This window comes from Carcharhinus amblyrhynchos, chromosome 2 (genome assembly GCF_965287045.1).
Source record: "Carcharhinus amblyrhynchos chromosome 2, sCarAmb.v2.hapA, whole genome shotgun sequence".
Classification (NCBI taxonomy): domain Eukaryota; kingdom Metazoa; phylum Chordata; class Chondrichthyes; order Carcharhiniformes; family Carcharhinidae; genus Carcharhinus; species Carcharhinus amblyrhynchos.
The window spans coordinates 136,248,926-136,272,186 of record NC_137325.1 but is presented as its reverse complement, the minus strand read 5'-3'; the positions used below and the strand labels follow the sequence as shown (position 1 = coordinate 136,272,186).

The 23,261-nt window shown below is 40.0% G+C and overlaps 1 protein-coding gene across 7 annotated transcripts in view; it reads right to left on the bottom strand.

The window, feature by feature from the left end:
* The window catches only part of kmt2ca (lysine (K)-specific methyltransferase 2Ca), a 491,907-nt gene that overhangs the window by 11,835 nt on the left and 456,811 nt on the right, over positions 1-23,261 (bottom strand). For 3 of the 7 annotated variants that reach the window (XM_080213017.1, XM_080213051.1, XM_080213060.1), the window contains 12 exons: positions 20,263-20,404; positions 17,792-17,939; positions 17,246-17,430; positions 13,862-14,016; positions 13,304-13,547; positions 12,197-12,339; positions 10,406-10,513; positions 7,044-8,172; positions 6,191-6,327; positions 4,199-4,341; positions 3,277-3,445; positions 2,030-2,146 (listed from right to left, as the gene is read on the bottom strand). In XM_080213017.1, the coding sequence (XP_080069143.1) occupies positions 2,030-2,146; positions 3,277-3,445; positions 4,199-4,341; positions 6,191-6,327; positions 7,044-8,172; positions 10,406-10,513; positions 12,197-12,339; positions 13,304-13,547; positions 13,862-14,016; positions 17,246-17,430; positions 17,792-17,939; positions 20,263-20,404 (2,820 nt within the window). Of the gene's footprint in view, positions 1-2,029; positions 2,147-3,276; positions 3,446-4,198; positions 4,342-6,190; positions 6,328-7,043; positions 8,173-10,405; positions 10,514-12,196; positions 12,365-13,303; positions 13,548-13,861; positions 14,017-17,245; positions 17,431-17,791; positions 17,940-20,262; positions 20,405-23,261 lie in introns of those variants that run through there. The other 4 variants (XM_080213041.1, XM_080213034.1, XM_080213025.1 and 1 more) reach the window with 4 other exon arrangements.

The window sequence follows — 23,261 nt, the reverse complement described above, 5'->3', positions numbered from 1 at the left end:
TCCATGATTTTGACCCAACTGATGATAAATAAATTGGGATACAGTTCCAAGTCACATGGTATGGGACTTCAAGGGGAACTTGTGGGAAATGGTGTTCCCCATGCACCTGCTGCTCTTGTTCTTCAAGGTGGTAGAAATCATGGATTTGGAAGGTGTTGTTAAGATGGGTTTGGCACAGTGTATCTTGTAGATGGTATACACTAGGATTCCGCTTGTTGAGATGGTTGGCCTCCAACAGTGACAACCATTTTTCTTAATATATTAATTCACGATGGGAAAAAAAACACTGGAGTTTATACTCTGGAGTGGAATGGATATTGAGAAAATAATTACAAAAATTATTCCAAAAATGTTAGCATTATGGAAATTATTTCTAAATTTCCAGGATATCCTGAGGATGCACAATCCACAATTTTCCCATTTTAACTAATCAACTCAGGAAAGTTTATTTATTTGTGTCACAAATAAGACTTACACGGCAATGAAGTTCGGTGACAAATAAATCACCAAACCTAAACAAGACTCAAGCACTTGGATATTTTCTTCAGAACTATTCTCACCGACCTCTGTCTCAATGCAGTGTAAGAGAAAGAGTAGGAGGTGCCTTTGTGCATCATTCCTGTTCTTCACTTGGACAGCCTCTCAATATTTTGCAGGAATTTATATTTGCTCACAAAAGCAATTTGCTTTGGTTTTCAGAAACTCTTGGATAAGAGCAAGACATACTGGAAATACTGGAAACACACAGTGTCGCGAAGGTATAGGTCTGGACACTAATATTCAGGAAACTCATTCACTCCACCCCACAGATAATATTTGCTAACTGCTTCTATCATTTTCTATTTTCATATTTCTCCAGAACAAGCTATTTACTCTTTGGGATTTTTTTTATTAGAAAACTGGGCAGGAATGTCACCAAAAAATTTACTAACATACCAAACAGGAGCTGGAGTAGGTATTTTAGCCTTTTAGTTCTGCTCTGCCATTTATTTATTCGTGTCATAAGTGGGCTTACATTAGCACTGCAGTGAAGTTACTGTGAAAATCCCCTAGTCGCCACACTCCAGCACCTGTTCGGGTACACTGAGGGAGAATTTAACATGGCCAATGCACCTAACCAGCATGCCTTTTGGATTGTTGGAGCATCCAGTGGAAAGCCATGCAGACACAGGGAGAATGTGCAAACTCCACAGTCAGTGATTCAAGCTGGGAATCGAACCCGGGTCCCTGGCGCTGTGAGGCAGCAGTGCTAACCACTGTACCACTGTCTCAGCTATACCTTTCAACACTATTTCCACATTCCCTGAATTCCTCAGCATCCCAAAATCTATTGATCTTTGATATAAATACACTCAATGACAATATGCAAAGTACCATGTGGTTGAGAATTCCAAAGGTTCACAGCCCTTTGAGTGAAGGGATTTCTGTTGGTGCTGCTCATTATTGTCAATGCTACCCATTCATAATTATACCTCAAGAGCTTCTCCCGCATTTCCTATACAGTGATCACACTTTAACAGAAAAGTACTTAATCAACTGTAAAGCACTTTGGGGACAAGCTGAGTCATGAAAGGTGCAATATAAAGTAAACTTACTCTGTAAATCTAGCACACAATGTAAAATTGTAAAGTTGTTTAATCTTGTACAGCAGTGTGCTTTGGATACATCTATCCTGGTGTGAGTTGTAATTTGAGGTGGTAGGGGTAGGAGAGGTGGTGGGAGGGGTAGGGTTGGTGACTGGGGGGGATTCAAATTCTGACCGATGGATTAAATGTTCTTTGCAGATTATAGGAACATAAGGAATTATAATTAGATTGCAGATCAGGATATAAAAGTGAAAAACAACATGTAAGGTTGGAACAGGTTCTAGTTAAGGTGGAGGAACAAATATGAATAACCTAATCATATCAACTGAAAAGAGAAAATGCCATCCCCTGTTAAAATCTAACATGGAATATATATTTATTTATCTGTTTTCTAATCTATGTTCATTGATTAAGAAGTGAGAACATGCAAGTGCATAGATTACCTGCGATTCATAAAGTTTCTCCCGTCTGTTAGCCACTTCGTTACGGATGATTGTTCCAATATACTCAATGACCATGGTATGTTTCTCAATATCTCGGGCAGCATACAAACCAAGACCCTGAAATAGAAATCACTGCAGTTAAAACTTCTTCCAGCTCATCTAATTCAGATCCCTGCAGTTAAAACTTCTTCCAGCTCATCTAATTCAGATCCCTCGGAATAAGAAAGCAGAATTTTTGGTCAGAAGGTTCAGCAATAAACTACTACAGCAATGTTGCGTCAACTACAAATAATATCTGCTTGAACAGAATGAAGGAGTCAAAGATACAGCAAGGCAACACAGTTCTGATGAAGAGTCATCTAGACTTGAAATGTTAACTCTGTTCTCTCTCCCCAGATGCTGTTAGACCTGCTGAAAATTTCCGGCACCCGCAGTAATTTGCTTTTATCACAGTATTTTCTCAACTTGGTTTTGAAGAGGTACATTGAACACAAAGCACTGAGTTACCAAAAAGAAAAATTGAGGGTGGGGCTGGGGGGGAGGGGAGGTGGAAAGAAACTGGCAGCCAATTCGATGTGAATACATTACACAGTGTAGACTATTTAGCCCCATGACCTTTTCTGATTAGGAGTACAATTGTTACCTACGTAGAACCTGGAAGAACGTTTAAAATATTAAAAAAAAACGACAACACGGAATTCACAATTAATGTCACTTTGGCAACTAGGAACAGATAACTTGAAAGTTTTATTTAAACTGAACAAAATCTTCAAGATAAATTCCTATGAATACTTCCTCCAATGAGCAGCAGCATCACAGAAATGGCACAGTGGTTGGCACAGCTGCCTCACAGCGCCAGGGACCAGGGTTCAATTCTAGCCTTGGGTCACTGTCTGTGCGGAGTCTCTGCGTAGGTTTCCATTGGTTTCCTCCCAAAGTCCAAAGATGTGTGGGTCAGGTTGATTGGCCATGCTAAATTGCCCTTGGTATCAGGGGCTTAGCAGGGTAAATATGTGGGATTGCGAGAGTAGGATCTGGATGGGATTGTGGTTGGTGCAGACTCGATGGGCTGAAAAGCCTCCTCTTGCACTGTAGGGATTCTATGAAACCACATCTTGTCACTTTTTGGCTCGAGGCATCGTCATTCCATTGCAAGTACAATAACCACAACACATTCTTAGCTGCAGTCTTCTATTCTATAAGTGAGGAATAAAAAGCTCTTTGCTTCTCGTTAACAGACCACTGACCTGAATCCGAGAACGGGCCAGGTACACGTTGATCTTCCACTCGGTCTTCATTTTGCGATACTGAGAGGATTTGGAATGGACGAATTGCTTGCTATAAGGTGCATTCAGTTCTCCCGTAACTGTGCTCTGAAATGACTTGGACGTACTGGTACTGTTCAGTGTGTGCGGCCTAGCAGGATTTGGCCCGGAGTAGAGAGAGACAAAAAAAAGGAAGGAAAAAAAAATTCTGAAGTTCCTTTTGGTCAATAGGAATAATAGAAGCAAACAGCCAGAAATAGTTTTGGGAAGCAGATGTGAAAGGAAATACAACACACACAATGGGCAAAGCAGAGCAACTCAACCAGCAGGGACACAGACATACAACTATGGGAAGCAGTAAGGGTGCAACAATTCAGTTGGAACCAACAGTTTAGGAATAATAAGTTAAAGCTGTCAGTTTGACATTTATTTGTTGAAGGAAAGAACGGGCTGTTTACAGTAATGCACCAATTAGACATTTCAATTACAAGTCTTTTCGTTTTGGGTCTAACGCTTTTCCCTCCCTCTTGAAAACTGATTGACAACACGAAGCAGAATTTAGATAAATACATGAAGAAGTAAATCACAGCAGGAATGGGACAAGAGTTATACTCCAGTATGGAACTTATACAGGCACAGTGAGCCAAAAAAAAACTTATTCTCTGCTTTATACAATTTTATATGGGAAAGGCACTATTTATAGCTCGGTAACATATCGATAAAGAATGGGGAAATTATATAAACCATCACTGTAGATATTTGAAAATTATTCACAAAAGCAATGGGTCAATAATTTGCATTTTATTGTTGCACCACTTAGTAAACAGTAGGCATGACATTAGACAGCCAAGCAAGCAATGCAACCTGCAACCCTACAACTACGTGAAGTTGAAAACAAAAATACCTTAACACAAACCTCTTGACATGGGTACTCATCTTGGGTTCAGATCGGGCGCTGCCTGAAGGATTTATTGCAAGTGGAAGCTCCATCAATGGGTTGCGACCATATCGAAAAGTGTAGTTTTCACAATTCTCTACGCCAGGTAGCTGCAATTAAAAAATTAAATCAACACCAGGTGCACAAACTCAACCAACTCCCATTCAAGTAGCAGAGAAGCAAAGCATGATTACAACGAAGAAGGCCTTTCAGCCCATCAGGTCAATGCTAGCTCTCTGCGAGAGCAATTCAGCTAGTCCCACATTTCCCTGTAGCCCTGACAATGTTTGGCTTTAGATATTTGTCCAATTCCATGTTGAAAACATGATTAAGTCTGCCTCCATCACATTCTCAGGCAGTGCATCCCAGATCCTAACCATTCATTTTTCCAGCCTGTCTTTCTTTGACCAATCACTTGAAATCGGAGCCCTTCCAACAATGGGAGGTTTCCCTCTATCTGCTCAATATAGACCACTTGCACTTTTATGGTGAAAGGCTTTAGTTATCTAATATAAAAATCCATCAAAAATAGCTTTCTTCAATATAAACCAGAAACTGAATCTAGACAGTTTGGTCTGAATGGCCATGGGGTTTATGTATCCATGAGTTATTTGGGGAGTGCTGGGGGTTCGCAAATAGCCTGAAGCTTTGACCTTAACTGACAAAATCTAATCAAATACAAATTTAATAGTTACCATATTAAACCTCGAGTTGGTCTCTAATGCAACTAATGATCAAAAGCTACTTTCTGTCATCTAGAAATCTATAATTTCAGTCTACAATTGAATTTTACATTCTTAGAAGTCAAAAATAATGGAATACATTCACCATGTTCCTTAATTAATGTTTAGTCAGAATCTTTGGGTTTCTCAAACATGACATATGACCTTTAGTGAATACTGCACGGGATTTTTAGAATAAGAAATATAAAGCTTTCATCTCCTGTTTGAGGACCATGCTGTTGTAACTTTCTTGGCTTTCGTTTCTTTGAAAATAGTGGGTGATCAATCAAACCAAGAAGATTAAATTAACCTAAATCTGATGCATTTCGTACACTGGAATGATGAAATAAAATGGCTAGAGGGTCTTTTTTCTTCATCCAAACTTATTTTTTGCTATTTTGTCCCCAGTTAGTTTCAAAGAACTTCTTGCATCATGAATTAATTTGGAGCAAGTGCTATGTAGGAAAATTTGGCAGAGTTTCGCTCAGTAAGATTCCAATGAACTGTAATGGGATGGAGAGCTTTTTTTGGTGATAGTAGTTGAAATGTTCCCAAAGATGGGAGAGTCCAGAACTAGGGATCATAGTTTGAGGATAAGGGGTAAACCTTTCAGAATTGAAGTGAGGAGAAATTTCTTCACCCAGAGAGTGGTGAATGTGTGGAGTTCACTACCACGGAAAGTTGCTGAGGCCAAAACATTGTCTGATTTCAAGAAGAAATTAGATATAGCTCTTGGGACTAAAGGCATCAGGAAATGGGGAAGAGGGGGGTGGCAGCAGGATCAGGATATTTTGAATTTGACGATCAGCCATGATCAAAATGAATAGCGAGCAGGCCCAAAGGGCCAAATGGCCTACTCCTGCTTCTAGTTTCTAAGAAAGAAAAAAGTTGGCTTGAACATCAGGCAAACATCAAGCTCTTCTTCACTTAGATTCACAAGGACAAGAAGACAGGACCTTGCATCAACACCTCACTCAAAGAATGTCACATCCCAATTGTGCAGCATTCACTCTGTAATATACACAATACCAGTAGCATTGTGTATGCAAGTATCTTAAAAGTGCCCAAAAAAAATCTGATCTCCTGCAACAATACTGATCTTTCACAATTCACATTTCTTTATAGGAGAGAAACCATATGTTTGAAAAAAAATAAAATCGGCCAATACAGAAGCAAAGGCACAACCCGAAACTATGGTTCTCTCCAACACGTGCAGGGCATTGTAAAAACCACAAACCGATTCCGCTATCCTAGTGACTGCAGAAACAGTCAAGCCAAAGAGGTCATCTCCTTTCAGGTAGTCTGGGAAGAGTTTCAGCATGTCGGCTTCCTTCCGGAGGCGAGCTATTGGTTCCAGAAGCTTTTGCCACACCCCTGAAAGAGAAAACATGGAGTTTCCATAGGGTTTAAAAAAACACATAGTATTGTCCTGTAATTTTAACATATTAATATATATTTCCTGGTATTAATTTCTACTAATTCTTGCAACAATTCTAAAACAAGCTATTTCATCATCATTTAGGTTCATACTTAGAAGCTACATTTTTAACTCATTTTAACCTTTTGGCAACACAATCAAATTTCTTTGTCTTTTTGTTTAAATCATGAATTTATTTTCTAAATGCTTCATTTAGATTGCATTCAGTGTATCAACTTTACTGCATTTCTGCAGACAAAATGATCAGTCCTCTTATGAGCATGCTCAAGTCAAAGCTGCTTTCAATCTGAAGCTTTTAGGAAGGAGTCCTTCATAAACGAAGTAACCTCAGACTAATAAAGATAATTGAAGCAAAACTGCTTCCATTGCCACAGGCCACAATGTGTGCAATTAGAATAATGAAAATATATGTTGGGAAAATGGTGCTAAAATGTCAAAAATGCACAAACCATGGATTAATTTTGAGACAAGTGCAAATGCTGTACTATGTTAATATCTTGGGTGACGTGAGACATATTTTGCTTCATACTGAAATCTAGGCATAGCTAATATAGAAATTTATAAAAAAGCTTGCAAAAGCTTAAATAATTAAAAATAGCATCTGGTACAAAACTGTTGAAGCAATACTTAGGTGAAAAATACTTTGCCTCACCTTTCGGAGAACTCCCTGTTAAGACCAGATCTTCATGACCTTGTTCAATAACACGGACCACAAACTCTGGAACATTATCTTTCTCTTCAATGGAGCAGAGATATCGGCTGCGTTTGTTGGAGTACCGTGTGCTCCAGTAAAAGCGGCTCGCTTCGTAACCGACCGGGTAGAGTGCTATGGAGCTGTGGAAAGACTGCATTTGCTGTGGGAGAAGTTGACCGATGGCATGGAAAATTAGTCCCCCGACACGAAACGTGTGGTTGCGTTCTCCTCGCTGTACTATGCTGGCAACTTGTTTCACCTCGTCCCGTTGTATGTAGACCCTCCTAAAGACAGCAAAGTATGTCAACTCTTGCTCATGGGGTCCCTTTGGTTTGTGTATTGAGCAGAGCATGGTCTTGTCCTTAAAAAACATACACTGGGCTTTACTGGCACAGGTAAAGTGATAAATATTGGTGCATCTTATCCGATGACATGTACCAGTAGCTCCCATTTTATGACAAAAAACACATTTCATAGAAAGACCACGCCGCAAAGCCATCTCCACATTAATCAAGGCGCCAGCCTGTGTCTCATATACCTCTGTAGACCAGAGGGCACAGTTCAAGTGGACCCAGAGATCAAGATCAAGATTCAGGAGCCTTGCTGCTCCGTTGGTAGTTCCATCACCTTCTTCATGACATAAACAACATCTTCTATAGTCTCGCGGCATGGGTTCAGGCTTCAGTGATGTTCCAAGTTTCTTTAGAAGTTCATCTATCTCCTCTTCAGATGCCAACTTCAAATGTGCTTTAGGAATGACGATTTGAACTCTCCACTTTTTCCACTTCATCCCTTTCCACCTTTTAACTGCTGGACGATTATCATCCAAGTCCCCATGCAGAGACCTCGGCCTAGGTTTCAGCTTCACGGTCACCTTGAGGTCTTCTGGTTTGGACTCATGTTTGAGAACCTGCAGGTTGGCTGGAGGGAAGTAAACAGTTGGAGTAGATGGAGACACTGCATTCTCCTGAATCCGTGGAAGGCGATGCACGTCTAAAGAGGAGGTGTTGTTGTTGTAGTGATGGAATGTGTTTCTTGTCACTTCTTTGGCTGGCTGCTCTACCATTACAGATGCAACTTCCTGCTGCTTTAAAACAAAAAAAAGTGAATTTTAAAGATGATTTTATTCCATCCTCAGTGTTCCATAAGGCAGGTGCAAGCTAGTGAGTGTAATGTCAGATTTAAAACCAATATTATTTCACTGTAAAAATTTATGACTAAGCATTCTGCAATCAAAAAGTTGGATCAGATGCCTTTCATTCCCCGCCCCCTCAGTATTTTACAAATTTACGTTCAAATCATTTGAAAAAATAAAAATGTCAGCTACCACTCTCATCAACCTTTATAGATGCACCATAGAAAGCATTTTTCTGGTTGTATCACAGTTTGGTATGGCTCCTGCTCTGGCTAAGATCGCAAGAAACTATAAAACGTTGTGAATGTAGCCCAATCCATCACGCAAGCTAGCCTCCTACCCATTGATTCTGTTTACACTTCCCGCTGCCTTGGCAAAGTAGCCAGCATAATTAAGGATCCCATGCACCCTGGACATTCTCTCTTCCAACTTCTCCCAGCGGGAATAAGATACAAAAGTCTAAGGTCACGTACCACCTGCTCAAGAACAGCTTCTTCCCTGCTGCCATCAGACTTTTGAACAGACCTGCCTTGCTTCAAGTTGATCTTTCTCTATGCCCTAGCTATGACTGTAACACTACATCTTGCACTCTCTCGTTTCCTTCTCTATGAACAGTGTATAGCGTGCAAGAAACAATATTTTTCATTGTATATCAATACATGTGACAATACCAAATCAAATCAAATAAAATCTACAACTCTTATAAATGAAAAGAACTGTGCCAAATGTAAATAAACAGGCTTTATCTTGATCTTTGTTCCATAACTCACCACTCCTTCCTATCCCCAAAATTTTTCATTCCTCTGCCTCCAACTTCTGGGCATTTCTCCATGTTAGCTTGTATGCAAACTATGTATTTAATTGAATACTCTACATGATTTATTTCAAGCAAAATGGCTGTAAGCAAAAAGTACAGTAAGAAGTCTCACAATACCTAGTAGGTTAAAGTCAAGGTGAGTCACTCACCTGATAAAGGAACAGTGCTCTGAAAGCTCGTGATACCAAATAAACCTGTTGGACTTTAACCTGTTGTTGTGAGACTTCTTACTGTGCCCACCCCATTCCAAAGCCGGCATCTCCACATCATGGCTATAATAGAAAGTATGTAACTGGTGTGACTCATTTTATGGTATACAGTGCCGGAAGGCTTCCTCACCCACTGCAAGAAATGAAAAGCTCCTTGACAATTCCTTAAGAAATAAGTGTGCATGAATAAAACAAAAGGGAATAACTTCCATCCCACAAGCAATTTTGGAAGTTTATACTTGACCCAATGCCAATTAGTGTCTGAAGTTGGGCTACTTAACTGACCACAGACCTTGTTGGCTTGTGAGGCAGGATGAAACTAGAAGTGACAACAAAGTTCTTTCTAAAGTGAAAATAATGTCAATGAACTATGCAAGCTGCAACTATCAGCTAATCCAACTGAATCATTTTAACTGAAGTTTGTGGGATTTTATGGCTTTGCTCGTTCAAAAACTGTAAAATCCCATCAAGTTCAAGAGAACTTTCCGTTGCCCGCACCTCACCCACTCCGATTCCTATGGTGGGCAGGTGGTAAAATTCAAACCACTATCTTTCTCACAAATCAAAAGTATGAAATTCCAACCACTTTCAATACAAATCATTATGGCATGAAAATTTTATTCACGGTTCCCCATCCATTTGTTAACTTCTCTTCCATCCCAAAGTCAGCTCGGCAGAAACCAAAAAATTGGAAGGGGTCTATGCTTGATGTTGGTCAAAGACTTTAGATCCAAACAATACTCCCAGTGTAAGGTGGTGTGGGTTGCCCTATGCATTTCTAAATATTCTTGAATCTTAACCTCAAATTATGAATTTTAAAAACTTGCTCACAACTGATGTTTAACTCTTCTTGATCAGAGATGTTATAGTTTACAATGGTCTCGAGTGCCCTAAGGCAATTTGTTTAATGTGGAATAATTGTGATCACTGTCTCTTCCTCTCAGAATTCCTTCAACATTCTGAGATTATACGTCAGCAGGGCCTAGTGACTTAGGCACCTTAAACCATTTAATGTCCAGAATCGATTACTTTTCAGGCAGATCTCCGATTTGAGATTCAGGGAGAAATCTCAAAGTTTCCGATTACCCTTATGTTTGCTTATGTGCATTTAATCTTAAAACTGCCATCATTATAAAAACACTCTAAACTGATTATTTACCTTTGACTCTGGAGTTTTCGCTTGTGTGGCCATCGCATACTGCACAAAGCAATTATTGCTACAGAAGACAATATCAGCCTCTGTTTTGCTTGTTCCATCTCTTGAATCCTAAGGGAGGAAATGAAAGATTTAAGACGGTGTTCTGACATAAATGTACCCCCAAGTGACTATGAATTACCAGATGAGTGAAGACTAGCTGTCAAAACTGAAGCAAACAATCAAAATAGTAATCAGCACACAAATGACATGCAGGCTTTGATGCTGTACAGAATTATTACGCTTATGTGCTCTTAATGAGACAAAGTACTTTGAAGCTATAACATTGTTATGTACTATACAAATTGACTTCCAGGAAAGAAAAAGTGTGACAGCAACAACACACCATTTATGAGAACTGATGTTTGTGGTGCTCCTTTTTTTCACTGGAGAAGAGATTTTTTTTTTGCTGCACTTGGGTAATGAGACCAGCACTTTATTTAGGGGGAAGGAAGCAGTTAAATAAAAATGTTAATCCTAGATTTGTTTGAAACGTATCAACTTTTGTGGGTTATTTTTGTTCAAGCATGATGTGTAGCAAGTCCCCCAGACCATCATTTTGAACGTTAAAACTAAATGTAAAAGGTTACTAATTTGTTTGGGATCAAGCCTTTTAAAGGTAATGTTGAACATTAATGTTGCTCATCTCAATTTGCTTTAAGTACTGAAAAAATCTGTGTGAACATTGAAGAATTGTGGCACAGTACAACAGCAAGTAATAGAGTGGAGATTAATGAAATGGCAGCAGCTAGGTTCATAGATAAATTTCAGTAGAATCTTTGCTACCCAATCTTGGATTCCAATGTCTGAACTCTGCCTAATGCACAAGGTGTGGTACATGACTGTCCTCACCAGAAGGACTGTCATTAGTGTTTTATGTGAATTTGACAGCTGTAACATTAGCTTTAACCATTTGTTAGCTTTTGTCAATCAGATCCTAAGCTTTTGTCTGGTCAGTTTATCACAGCAACTTTCTATATTCTAACTTATGGTCACCTTATCTTCCCGGTTACCATTTTCTGCCTAATATAGATCGTCACAGGATTCTGATCGGATCATCATAATTTTCTATCTGGATGGAATGTCTTGCTGCAGAACATTAAATGTAATCTACCTGTCTGAATCACTTGGCTGGTAGATGGACTACATTTCCAAATCAACTAATTTCCTTCTGGAAACTCTCAATTGGGTTGACCGTACAACCAAAGCTTGAGGTAGATTTTTCTTTCACAGTGCCAGTGCAAAAACTGGTTGGATCTACATCAAGAGGTAGGCAGACATGAGATTGTGGCCTGCTGATGTCCACATTCACTAAGAGAGCACTGCCATCAAGCCGAACCACATAGGTTAGAACAGGAGCAACAAGAAAGAAGTTGACAAAATTATAATATTGGCAATGTCTAGTACCTCCCTCACCCTGCACTTTGTACTGAGGGAGGAAAATATTTTGATTTATCAGTACTTTTGTTCCATTATTCTTTTATGTGTTGGTGCAACAACATCTAATCACTCTTTAAATTGCATCACAGTAAATTGTGCTTCAGTACTGAAAATATATTGACAACTGACTGTATCGATATTTTTTATACACATGATATACAGTTTTCTTCGAAGGGATCGCCCCAAAAGCACATTTAACTAGAAATAAAGTAAATTTCTGCCAGTGTCTCAAATTCTGTAATTTTTCTAAGTCTAAGATTTGAAATTTGTGCAGCTCATTTTGCAGTGAATACTCTGGGCCAGAGAAAAACATACCTGCTTGTTATATGGAAGATCAGTGACAGTTTTCCTTACACCATTACCAAGCACCACAACATCACAATGACGGCACCACTGAGGTTTCGAGCTGCTAGAGCTGTTCATGACCGCTCGATGATCTGCTCTGAGTGCCACTGTGCCTGTTACAGGGGGGATAGATCAATGCTAATTGGATAAAAAGAAAATAGCACATGCCAGGCTACGGAATTAAAAGCCATCTCCCTTGCATTTACAATCATATTCTCAACTTGTCATGCTCATAAGCGTTCACAATCCTTTCAGAAACTTCAGTTTATTCGATCGTTGCAAAACTGATATACTGGCATTTCAATGTACTCCATTTTATTCAGACGAGTGCGTGTGCGTAGACCGAGGGGCGGGCAATGCGCACACAGACCGAGGGGTGGGCGTATGCCCACCCACACCGCCCCACAGACACAGCTGATTCAAGATATTGCCTTGAATCAGCTTTATTCAACATCATTTATTCTGTGGAAAGTTAAAGGAGGAACCTTTTCTAGTCTGGTCAGGACTGCGCCACCCTCCAAATCAGAACAGGGCTGATAACTCATCACTTGTGTATCTGCTGACTAAAATGCCCTGGTGTGCAGTCTTGTACAATTCATGAACAAGTCTCAGAACTTCATACAAACCACATGTGATAACTGAACATGAAAAAACTAATTCCAGACAAATCAGATTGCAGAATATTGTATGTACAACTCTGTTTTTGTCACTGGACAATTTATGATTCTTGGTGGCTATATAGTATCCTTGCTTTATACAACTGCCAAATCACACTAACTTTTAACCAATTGCTGTAGTTTCATAACCACTAAATGGATTTGCATTTGAAGATACATCTTGATACTATCGATGTTGCAGAAACTTAAGATTTTTTACCATCTTTCTGTTAAAGGAATTACAGCCATTGCAAATCTGAGTGTTGTTTGCTTTTTTTAAGCTCAAATGTAGCAGATGTTAATATTTCAGCAATTCCATTAACTGGGTATGCCAACAATATCAGAGCAAAATAAAAGGCAAAAAAATCTCCAGATGGCAGACATGATGCCAAAGGCACTTGTATTAAATAAACAAACTTACCATTGGCAGGAATCATGTATGGTAGGCTTGTAGGCCCAACAGGTCTCATAATCTTGACGGGACCAGTAAAACCAGGATGGAAACCTTGAGCCATTAATGAAGGTCTGCTTTCCAAGGCTTGGTTGAATTTGTAAGCATTAATCAAAGGCATTGAAGGTGGTTCGGGTGCACTGCTGACCTCGTAACTGTTAGGAACTTTAATGCGCAGGAGGTCAGCCACTCTTGCTACAACACCATTAATATCCTAAAATTAAAACAATGATACATATATATTACATAGATTCATTAGCCTGAAACTTTACCTATATTTGGTAATGGATTTCTTCATCATTCAGAGTCACTGAAGATCAGGTATACATGGACAGAGATCGGGACATGTGCTCTTTGTTTCAAAATTATGAAACAACTTTTAAAACAAACAAAATTAATGTTCAGAAATGAGCATCATTTTGGGAGAGACTAAGGGTGCTATGAGGTATGCCATCTGTAAAACCAAAATATACCAATTAATCTCACAAGATAGCTCACCAAGTTTTATCTTAAAATGGCAGGTCTCACCTCAGCAGCTGTCGGAGTCAGAGTAAGTGCGACAGACACAAAGCCAATTTTAGGTCCGTTTTGGGACTGCACAAACTGATTTCCAAAAAACATATTTGAACCCATATTTCCAAAGTTTGGCTCCATCTTAACCTCATTCCGTCGAGCTTCTGAACCTGAAGCCGGAAAAGAAACGCATATTACTTTGTGAGCAAACTTCTAGGGGTTATTGAACAGAAAGGAAAGTAGTCATTTGGATAAGAAATTGGCTGAGTGTTAGGAAACAGAGTAGTGATAAATGGTTGTTTTCCAGATTGGAGGAAAGTTTGCAGTGGAGTTCCCCAGAGGTCAGTGCTGGGAGCCTTGCTCTTCCTGATAATATATTAATGGCTGAAACTATGGTGAGCGTGATTCAAAATTTGAGATGATATAAAAATTGGAAACCTTGTCAAATGCCATGAGGATATTCATGAACTTCAAAAGAAATAGATATGTTGGTGAATTGGGCAGACAAGTTACAAATGAAGTTCAATGCAGAGAAGTGCAAGGTGATTCTGGCAGGAAAAAATGGAAAAACTATAAAGCAGATGTAAGAATAGAGGGACCTTTACGAATGTGTATATCAGTCATTGAAGATGGAATGGCATGTTGGCACAGCAGTTTTTTAATGCAGCAGAAAGTACCTTAGGCTTTATTATGAGGGGCATTGAGTACAAGAGTAAGGAGGTCACGTTGAACTTGTATAAAGACACTAGTTAGGCCTCATCTGGAGTACTGCATCCAGTTCTCAGCACCATACTTGAGGAAGGATGTGAAGGTATTGGAGATAAGTACAGAGGAGAGTGACAAGAATTATTCCACAAACAACTGTGAACGCCTATGAGACAGGTTGGGTTTGTTTTCCTTGGAGAAAAGGAGGCTGAGAGAAGACTTAATAGAGGTATTCAAGATCCTGAGGAGTATGGACAGGGCAAATAGTGAGAAATTGCTCCCATTCAAGACAACTTCAAAAACTAGAAAGCAGTTCAAGTTGAAACATTTTTTAATGTTATTTTCAGACACTTAGGAATAAAATGTATTTTTGCAAAAAAATTTGCACATAATGGCATTTCAATGCATCTGCTGCTTTTGTCCTACTAACTGATAGACATCACAGGTTTGGTAAGTGTTGCTGAAGGAGCTGCAGTGCATCTTGTAGGTGGTACACACTGCCTCTCAGGAAGGTGAATGGGATGCTGGCCTTCATAGCGAGGGGGATTGAATATAAAAGTAGGGAGGTCTTGCTGCAGCTGTATAGGGCATTGGTGAGGCCGCAGCTGGAGTACTGTGTGCAGTTTTGGGTGCCGCACCTGCGCAAGGATATTTTGGCCTTGGAGGGAGTGCAGAGGAGGTTTACTAGGCTGATACCGGAGTTGAGGGGGTTGAGCTATGAGGAGAGGCTGAATAAACTAGGCTTTTATTCGTTAGAGTTTAGAAGAATGAGGGGAGATCTCATTGAGACGTATAAGATGATGAATGGGATGGATAGGATAGAGGTGGAGAGACTCTTCCCGCTCAAAAAAGACAGTAGGACTAGGGGGCACAGCCTCAAGATAAAGGGGAGGCGGTTTAGAACGGAGTTGAGGAGGAACTTCTTCACTCAAAGGGTGGTGAATCTCTGGAATTCTCTGCCCGTTGAAGTGGTGGAGGCTGCCTCGCTAAATATTTTTAAGAAGCGGGTTGATGGGTTCTTGATAAGAGAGGGGATTAAGGGTTATGGGGAGAGGGCGGGGAAGTGGAACTGAGCCACGACAGATCAGCCATGATCTTATTGAATGGCGGGGCAGGCTCGGAGGGCTAGATGGCCTACTCCTGCTCCTATTTCTTATGTTCTTATGTTCTTACATTCAGTGGTAGCAGTGAACACGTAAGGCTGTGGATGGAGTGCCGATCAAGTAGGCTGTTTTATCCTGAATAGTGTTGAGCTTCTCGAGTGTTGTTGGAGCTGCACTCATCTAGACAAGTTGAGAGTAGTTCATCACATTCCTGACTTGCACCTTGTCAAATGGTGGATAAGCTTTATGGGGTTAGGTCAATTACTGGCTGCAGAATTCCCAGTCTCTACCTGCTCCTGTAGCCACAGCTTTAAATGTCTGGTCTAATTTAATTTCTGGTTAACAGTAACCCCTAGTCGGTTGACAGTGGGGGATTCAGCAATAGCAATGCCATTGAATTTGGAAGTAGTTGGATTCTCTCATGCTGGCAATGGTCATTACCAGGCACTTGTGTGATGCAAATACTACTTTCACTTATTAGCTCAAACTTGACTGCTGCATATGGACATGAATTGCTTCAGTATCTAAGGAGTCACAAATGGTGCTGAACATCATTCAATCATCAGTGAACATCCCCACATCTGACTTTATGATGGAGGGAAGGTCATTGATGAAGCAGCTGAAGGTGGTTGGGCTTTAGGCACTACCTTGAGGAAATGCTGCAGTGATGTTTTGGAGCGGAGATGATTGATTACCAACAACCACAGACACCTAGCTTTATGCTTGGTACAACCTCAGCTGATTCACGCAAACCAGTTTAACGAAATGACATACACAGTATTATGCTCTCTCTCTTTTGGTTCCTCTTCACCTGACCAATTTAGACATTTTACCATGCTCAACTTTTCATTTCACACTTCATATCACAATATTTAATCTACTCTGGTGTGGTACACAATGTGGATATTGGTGTACAAATTGCTGAGGGGCAAATTTAGAATGTTGTTATTAAAGCATCTGGGGTTTTGGGCTTTGTAAATAGAGTCATCAAGTACAAAAACAAAGAAGTTAAACAACATTGGTTTAGTCTGAATTGGAATATTGTGCTGAATTCTGGGTACCACGTTTTAGGAAAGATGTAAAAGTATTAGAGAGGGTGCAGTAAAGATTTGCTCTAATGACTCTAGGGATGAGGGACTTCAGTTATGAAGACAGATTGGAGAAGCTGGGCTGTTCTCCTTAAGAGGATTTGATAGAGTTGTTCAAAATTACAAGGGATCTGGCCTGAGTAGGTAAGGAAAAACTGTTCCTGTTGGCAAAAGGTTCAAGAGCCAGAGGACACCAATCTAAGGTGAATGGCAGAAGAACATGAATGTCCGAGCGAGGTTCTAAAATGCTGGCTATAGGCTTAAAATGACATGTAAGGTTACATAAGAAAGGGAAGATCCAACAAATTTTCTGAAGCCCTGTTTAATTGTTTTAATGATTAAAAATGGATTTTAATAGCAATTGGGGCTCAATTAATTCTCATCATTAGAATGTTGAGGTAGGGGATGAAAAGGAGGGAGCTGGAGTAAGAAACAGAACAGTCTTGAAATGTCACCAAAGAGCTTTATACATAAATATTTGCACCAAGTGTGACATCCTATACCTTTGCCAGTGGAACTTGGAAGCATGGGAATGACTGGGGAAGGAGCTGGATCTGGTGGCTCTTCTTTCACCAGGGAGAGATCAGGGTATCTGCTGACCTCCATGCCTACTACACTTTCAGGAGATGATGATGCCACAAAGCTGTCTGGGGAGTCACGGTCATCCTCACCACAATGCTCCTGGCCTCTGTGGAGAAAAGATATTTGTATGTTAAAGACAGCAGCAGACAACTCGACAGCCGCATCTGCAGAATTTTCAAAGCACACAAAGCTCAGTTTGTGATTTCCCAAGTTCATCCTCAAATATCAAACACATTATCCAGAAGAAATTTTAATAAGGGGGAGGGGGGGGGTGGTTAAAAGGAGGAAGAGTAGGAGGGGACAGAGAGAGAAAAAACGCATTACAGAGATGGCAGTGATTGTGGAAAGAAAATAAGTCATTCAGAAACAGGGCAGAAAAAATTGTGATCTAACTATTCCATTACAGACTGAAAACGATTAATTTAAGCTTGTACTATAATTAATTTTTTAGAAACAAGATGCCAGACCTCAGTTCCTCATGGTTGTTGTGGGGTGGCGTTGGGAGGGAAGCAGGAACATCCACTGTTTTTGGTCCATGGGCCAAAGCTCTCGCCAACAGATCATCTTCAGGCCTAAAAGGCAGCTGGTACTGTTTCGGCCCAAGACCTTTGTTAACTGAAAATAGTAATTGTTTATTTGTTGAATAATTAAGAACTAAATATTAAGGTCTCTTGTGTAACAGTTAAGACTGCTGCAGGGTAAGATTAGAGAACTATATATTTTTTCTGAGAAACGACATCCAAAGAAACTGCAGAATCATTTCAATTTCCCCCTTAAATATGATAGCTTGTGATAAGTGAACAAGTAATTGGGAAGATGCAGTTTTAGGAAACTCAGGATTCATAGCACATCATTAATATTCTTGTTTTACCAGATTTTTGGATACAGCATGTGGAGCAAGGATATACATCAACTAATTACATTCCAAATCAAAGTGCAATCATGCAAATTCAGTTTTTTTGTCACTTTTTAATCTCTCTCAGATTAAGACTTTTTGCACCATCTCAATTCTCCATTCTCAGAATCCTCAAATAAATGCCAATTTTGCTTCCAATTTGCCAGTTACAAAGCAAACAGGAATAGCCAAAGTAACCTCTTCTTTCATTGCCTCTGTGCTGGGGGTTACTTGACTTTGTGGAGTTTATCAAACTGTGCTGCCTCCTGTGCAGCACAGTGGCAGAATGGGTAGCACTGTGGCCTCACAGCACCAGAGGCCCCAGTTCGATTCCCGACTTGGGTCACTGTCTATGCGGAATCTGCACATTCTCTGTGTCTGCGTAGGTTTTCTCCGGGTGCTCCGGTTTCCTCCCACAGTTCAAAGACGTGTAGGTTGGCCATGCTAAATTCTCTGTCAGCATATCTGAATAGGTACTGGAGTGTGGTGACTAGGGGATTTTCACAGTAAGTTCATTTCAATGTGAATGTAAGCCTACCTGCGACTAGTAAATAAATAAACTTTCCGATTACCAAGACAAAATGTAACAATCTATCTTATTAGGGACTGAAATGGAAACCACATGGGTTAGACTGTCAATAACCGAGTATAAACATTTGGGAAATGTAATGCCTCAAGGATTTCTAAAAAATCATTCAAGCACCAATCATTCTGATGCATTTGCAACAAAGTGGCTTCCATATGGCCACGCAAACAACAGTAATCATATGCAGGTGAGATTTTGCCTTTCTGTATACTTCTTAAATTCATCAGATGTAGCTTTTGCTGACACGTCAGCATTTATTGCCCACCTTTAATTGCATTTGGGAAGGTGGTGCGAAGTCCAAAGATGTGTGAGTTAGGTTGGTTGACCCTAGTGTCAGGAGGATTAGCAGGGTAAATATGTGGGGTTATGGGAACAGGTGGGTGGGATTGTGGTTATGCAGACTCAATGGGCCAAATGGCCTCCTTTTGCACTGTTGGGACTCTATGATTCGAACTTGAATTGCTCATTGCACCTGTGTGGTGGAAGTATATCCACAACGCAGTCTGGTCACGAGCACCTGGGTTTTTGACATGTCAATGAAGGAATGGTGATATATGTTTAAGTCAGGATAGTGAGAGACTTGGAAGGGGACTTGGATGTATCGATAACTCCATGCACTTGTTAACCTTGTCCTAAGTGGTAGAGGCTAATGGTTTGAGAGATGCTCATGGAATAAAAAGGGACATAGAAACATGGAAATGGACCGAGTAAGGGCAGAGGGTTTTTTTAGTTAGGGCACCATGACTGGCACAGGCTTGAAGGGCCTGTTCATGTGCTGTATTTTTCTTTCTTTGATATAAAATTAGCTAAGTGACAGGAAACAGAGCAGCAGTGAATGGTTGCTTTTTGCACTGGAGAAAGGTTTATACTGAAGATCTCCAAGGGTCAGTGTTAAGACGCTTGCTATTTCTGATCAATTTCAATGTCCGAGATTTCGTGTACAGGGAACAATTTCAACATTTGCAGATGACAGAAACCTTGGAAGCACATTGTGAATTGTGAGGAGGATATTTTACAACAAATGAATTAAGAGCAGCAGTAGGCCATTTTGGCCCTTCAAGCCTGCTCCAGCATTTAATAAGATGATGGGTTATCTGACTGTGGCCTCAACCCCATATTCCTACCTCCAATATCCTTTGACTCCCTTGTTAGTTGAGAATCTATCTACCTCTACCTTGAAAATATTGAGTGAAGCTGCCTCTACTGCTTTCTGGAGTAGAGAGTTTCAAAGACTCATGACCCTCAGAACAAAATTCTGGGAGACCCCTTATTTTTAAGCCGTGTTCCCCAGTTCTAGTCTCTGCCATGAAGGCAAAAAATACTTTTGACTATTCACCCTGTCAAGTTGGTGGAATGGGTGAACGACTGGCAGATGAAATTTTCAATTCAGTTGTGTTGTTCACACCATAACAATTCTGATAACCAAACCGAATAAATCTGGAAGTAAAATGCCCTACCATCATGATGTCCAATTACTCCTGGTTTTCCGGAGATCTCCTCAGTAGTAGCAAAACCATTCACCAGCTTCTGGCGAGCCACGGGTGGTGGTGTAGGAGGCAAGGATGCTGGCGGGGTGGGAGGATTGCTGAGATTGCTCTGCTGTGCCAAACAGAAAAATGAATAAAACCAATGACGTCTTGTTTGTACAACAAATCTGCTTTATAAAATCGTTCACTTGTGCGTAAAAAACACAGATCCCTTTCAAATGTTCGAAGCTCAGTAATTGATTGCAAACTGGCTCACCAGAGATGACTGTGTCTTTCATACTGAAGACAAAACAATAAACACTGCAATCCAGTGCAGTTAGATACCTGCAGCTTATTCACCTTGGCTTCAGGCACTACAGCTGCAGCCAAGAGCCTCCTGCCACTTTTATTTCCAGCTGCTTTGTATTAATTTGGTCAGCGATGTGATCATTACTGGGATGTGTATATTATGTAGATGAATAAAATCAACGTCATACCAGTTTTCCATTCTTACGGAAAACATGAAATCAGCAACTAGCCTTGATCTGGCAACAGCTAGCCTCAATTTTGTGAACTGCTGTTCTGTTACTGCCCAATGTCTAATATTGAGACTATAAATGGAAGAAAAATGTTCCTCGAAGGTCAATTATAGGCCCAACTCTAGAGAGCAGGGCTAAGTCATAAAGTCACTCTTCACAACCGGACATGATAAACTGGAAAAAAATATGAATTTAGTGGGCAAGGGGCAACATAAGTTTGAAGCAGGGTGTAAACAGATATTAAAAACTAGTTTTACACATAAAAGTATTTATCGTATTATTTCCGCAGGGAATGCAACTCATATTTTATGCATGTGTCTGATCATGTGGTTATGCACAACAAAGCTGAAAGAAAATACTGAAGCGCATGAAAAATAAGAAATCAGAATAATGAAGACATCAATGACAGTTGGGAATATTTATTGATGTAGATTTCACACAAGTCAGTGTATCAATGTAAAGTCTTCAACATTTGACAGTCTAGGTCCTGTCCTCTCATCATTTCTCTGCCTGCCTTTAAAAAGCAGCTTCATGTTAATGTTGTCAAATCAAACCTTCAGTCAGCTCTCTCAACATGCGGACAAAGGCTCGGCACCTGTTCCTACTTTCCTCCTGTGAAGCAACTTGTGACATTTTTCTACATTAAAGAGACTACATGAATGCAAGCAGTTACTGTTTAGGAACAAAGTCTGGAGTTTAAAAAGGCTGTATGGTCAAACAAGCCAACATCAATCACAGCTCCTCCCTACCATCTGCTGAGCCCCGAAAGAAACAATTAATTTCTATTCCTTACATCTACTGAAAAAAAAATCAAGCATACCTCCATCCTTTGTTCTTTTTCCAAGTGAAATGACTTACATTAACTATCTCTGTGCCTTCAATTATTTTCAAGGCTCCCCCTCCCCGCCAATTATTTTTCCCCTGAAAATAAATGTATGCTTCATTCTCTCCTTGGACAGTATTTCAATTCTTGACAGTTTGGAATCAAACTGTTCATTCTTTCCTAAGCACTTTCCAGTGTATCTACATTCTTTGAGGTAGGTCTACCCAACACTGCTCAACAAACCCAATATTTATACGGTTGATGTTCAGATTCCTGTAGAATAATCACCGATTACTTTTACCCAAATGAGAGATGCCACCAATGTCCATTGAATGTAAGCCAATTTTTACTCTTATAGAATTTGTTAACTATTCCATGAGACTCAAACTCTCCTACTGCCCTCACGAGAAAAACAGAAGTTCAAATAAACTACATGGACTGATTACCATCACATATTAGTTAAACAATCAGTTCTAGTTAATGTACGGGATTCAGGAAATATCACGAAATGGGCGAGATGAACCAAAGGTCATCTCCAGCCTGAAAATGTTACTGTTGTGTTAACATGTTACTGACAAACTTGCCACTCTCCAACATGCCATTCTTCAAGTATCACTAGTGTTGGTCTTTAGCAATGTTATATCTCATTAGTTCATCTGCTGTTGAAATTCTCAATCATACCTTCGTCACCAGTAGTCTCAACTATTCAAACGCGCTCCAGTCTTGCAGCTTCTGGAACTAGAGCTCATCCATCATGACTGTACTTGTTGATGGCTGTACGGCTTCCGAGTTTGGCAACACCATGCTTCTAAAATTCTCATCCTTTTATCAAATGCCTTCATGCTCTTGCTTCCCTGAGATTCTGTCACCTCCAATTCCTGAAACCTTTCTATGATTAGTAACTGTACCTTCAATCACATGAACTCTGGAATTCATTCCATAAATCTTTCAATCTAGTTTAAAATACTCCTTAAAACCCCTTGCTATGACCAAATTTTCAGTCATCTGACCTAACTCCTTCAGTAGTATGATGTTAGATTTTGTTTGATAATCACTCCAGAGGAGCATCTTGGAATGTTTTACCATGCTATAAATTGTTACTTAGATACAAGTTGTTGCTGTTGTATTACAAAAGGATCAGCAGTCTTTTGAATATTGAATTTTCCTCTTTACACGTTATGCAGAAACTAATTAGTTTACTGAAATTGAAAACTATATATAGACTTTATTCCCTAACATAAGATTCCTGTAAAAGTTTGAACATTTTCATAGCCCAAGCACATGTTTAACTAATGCAGATTAGATCAACACTGAGCCTGGCCTTCCAGTCCTTGAGAAAATGGTGGTTAGCAGCATTCTATGACAGGAACATCCACAGCGCTGTGAGGGAGGGAGTTCCCAACAGTGAAGAAATGGCAATATATTTTCAGGTCAGGATAGTGAGCGACTTGGGAGGAGAACTTCCAGGTGACGGCATTCCAATGTACCTGATGCCCTTTTCCTTCTAGATGGAAGCAACCGCTGCCTAGGAAGTCTTGGTGAATTTCAGCAGCGCATCTTGTAGAACGGTACATAATGCTGCTACTGTGTGTCAGTGGTAGAGGGAATGAATGTTTGTTGATAGAGTA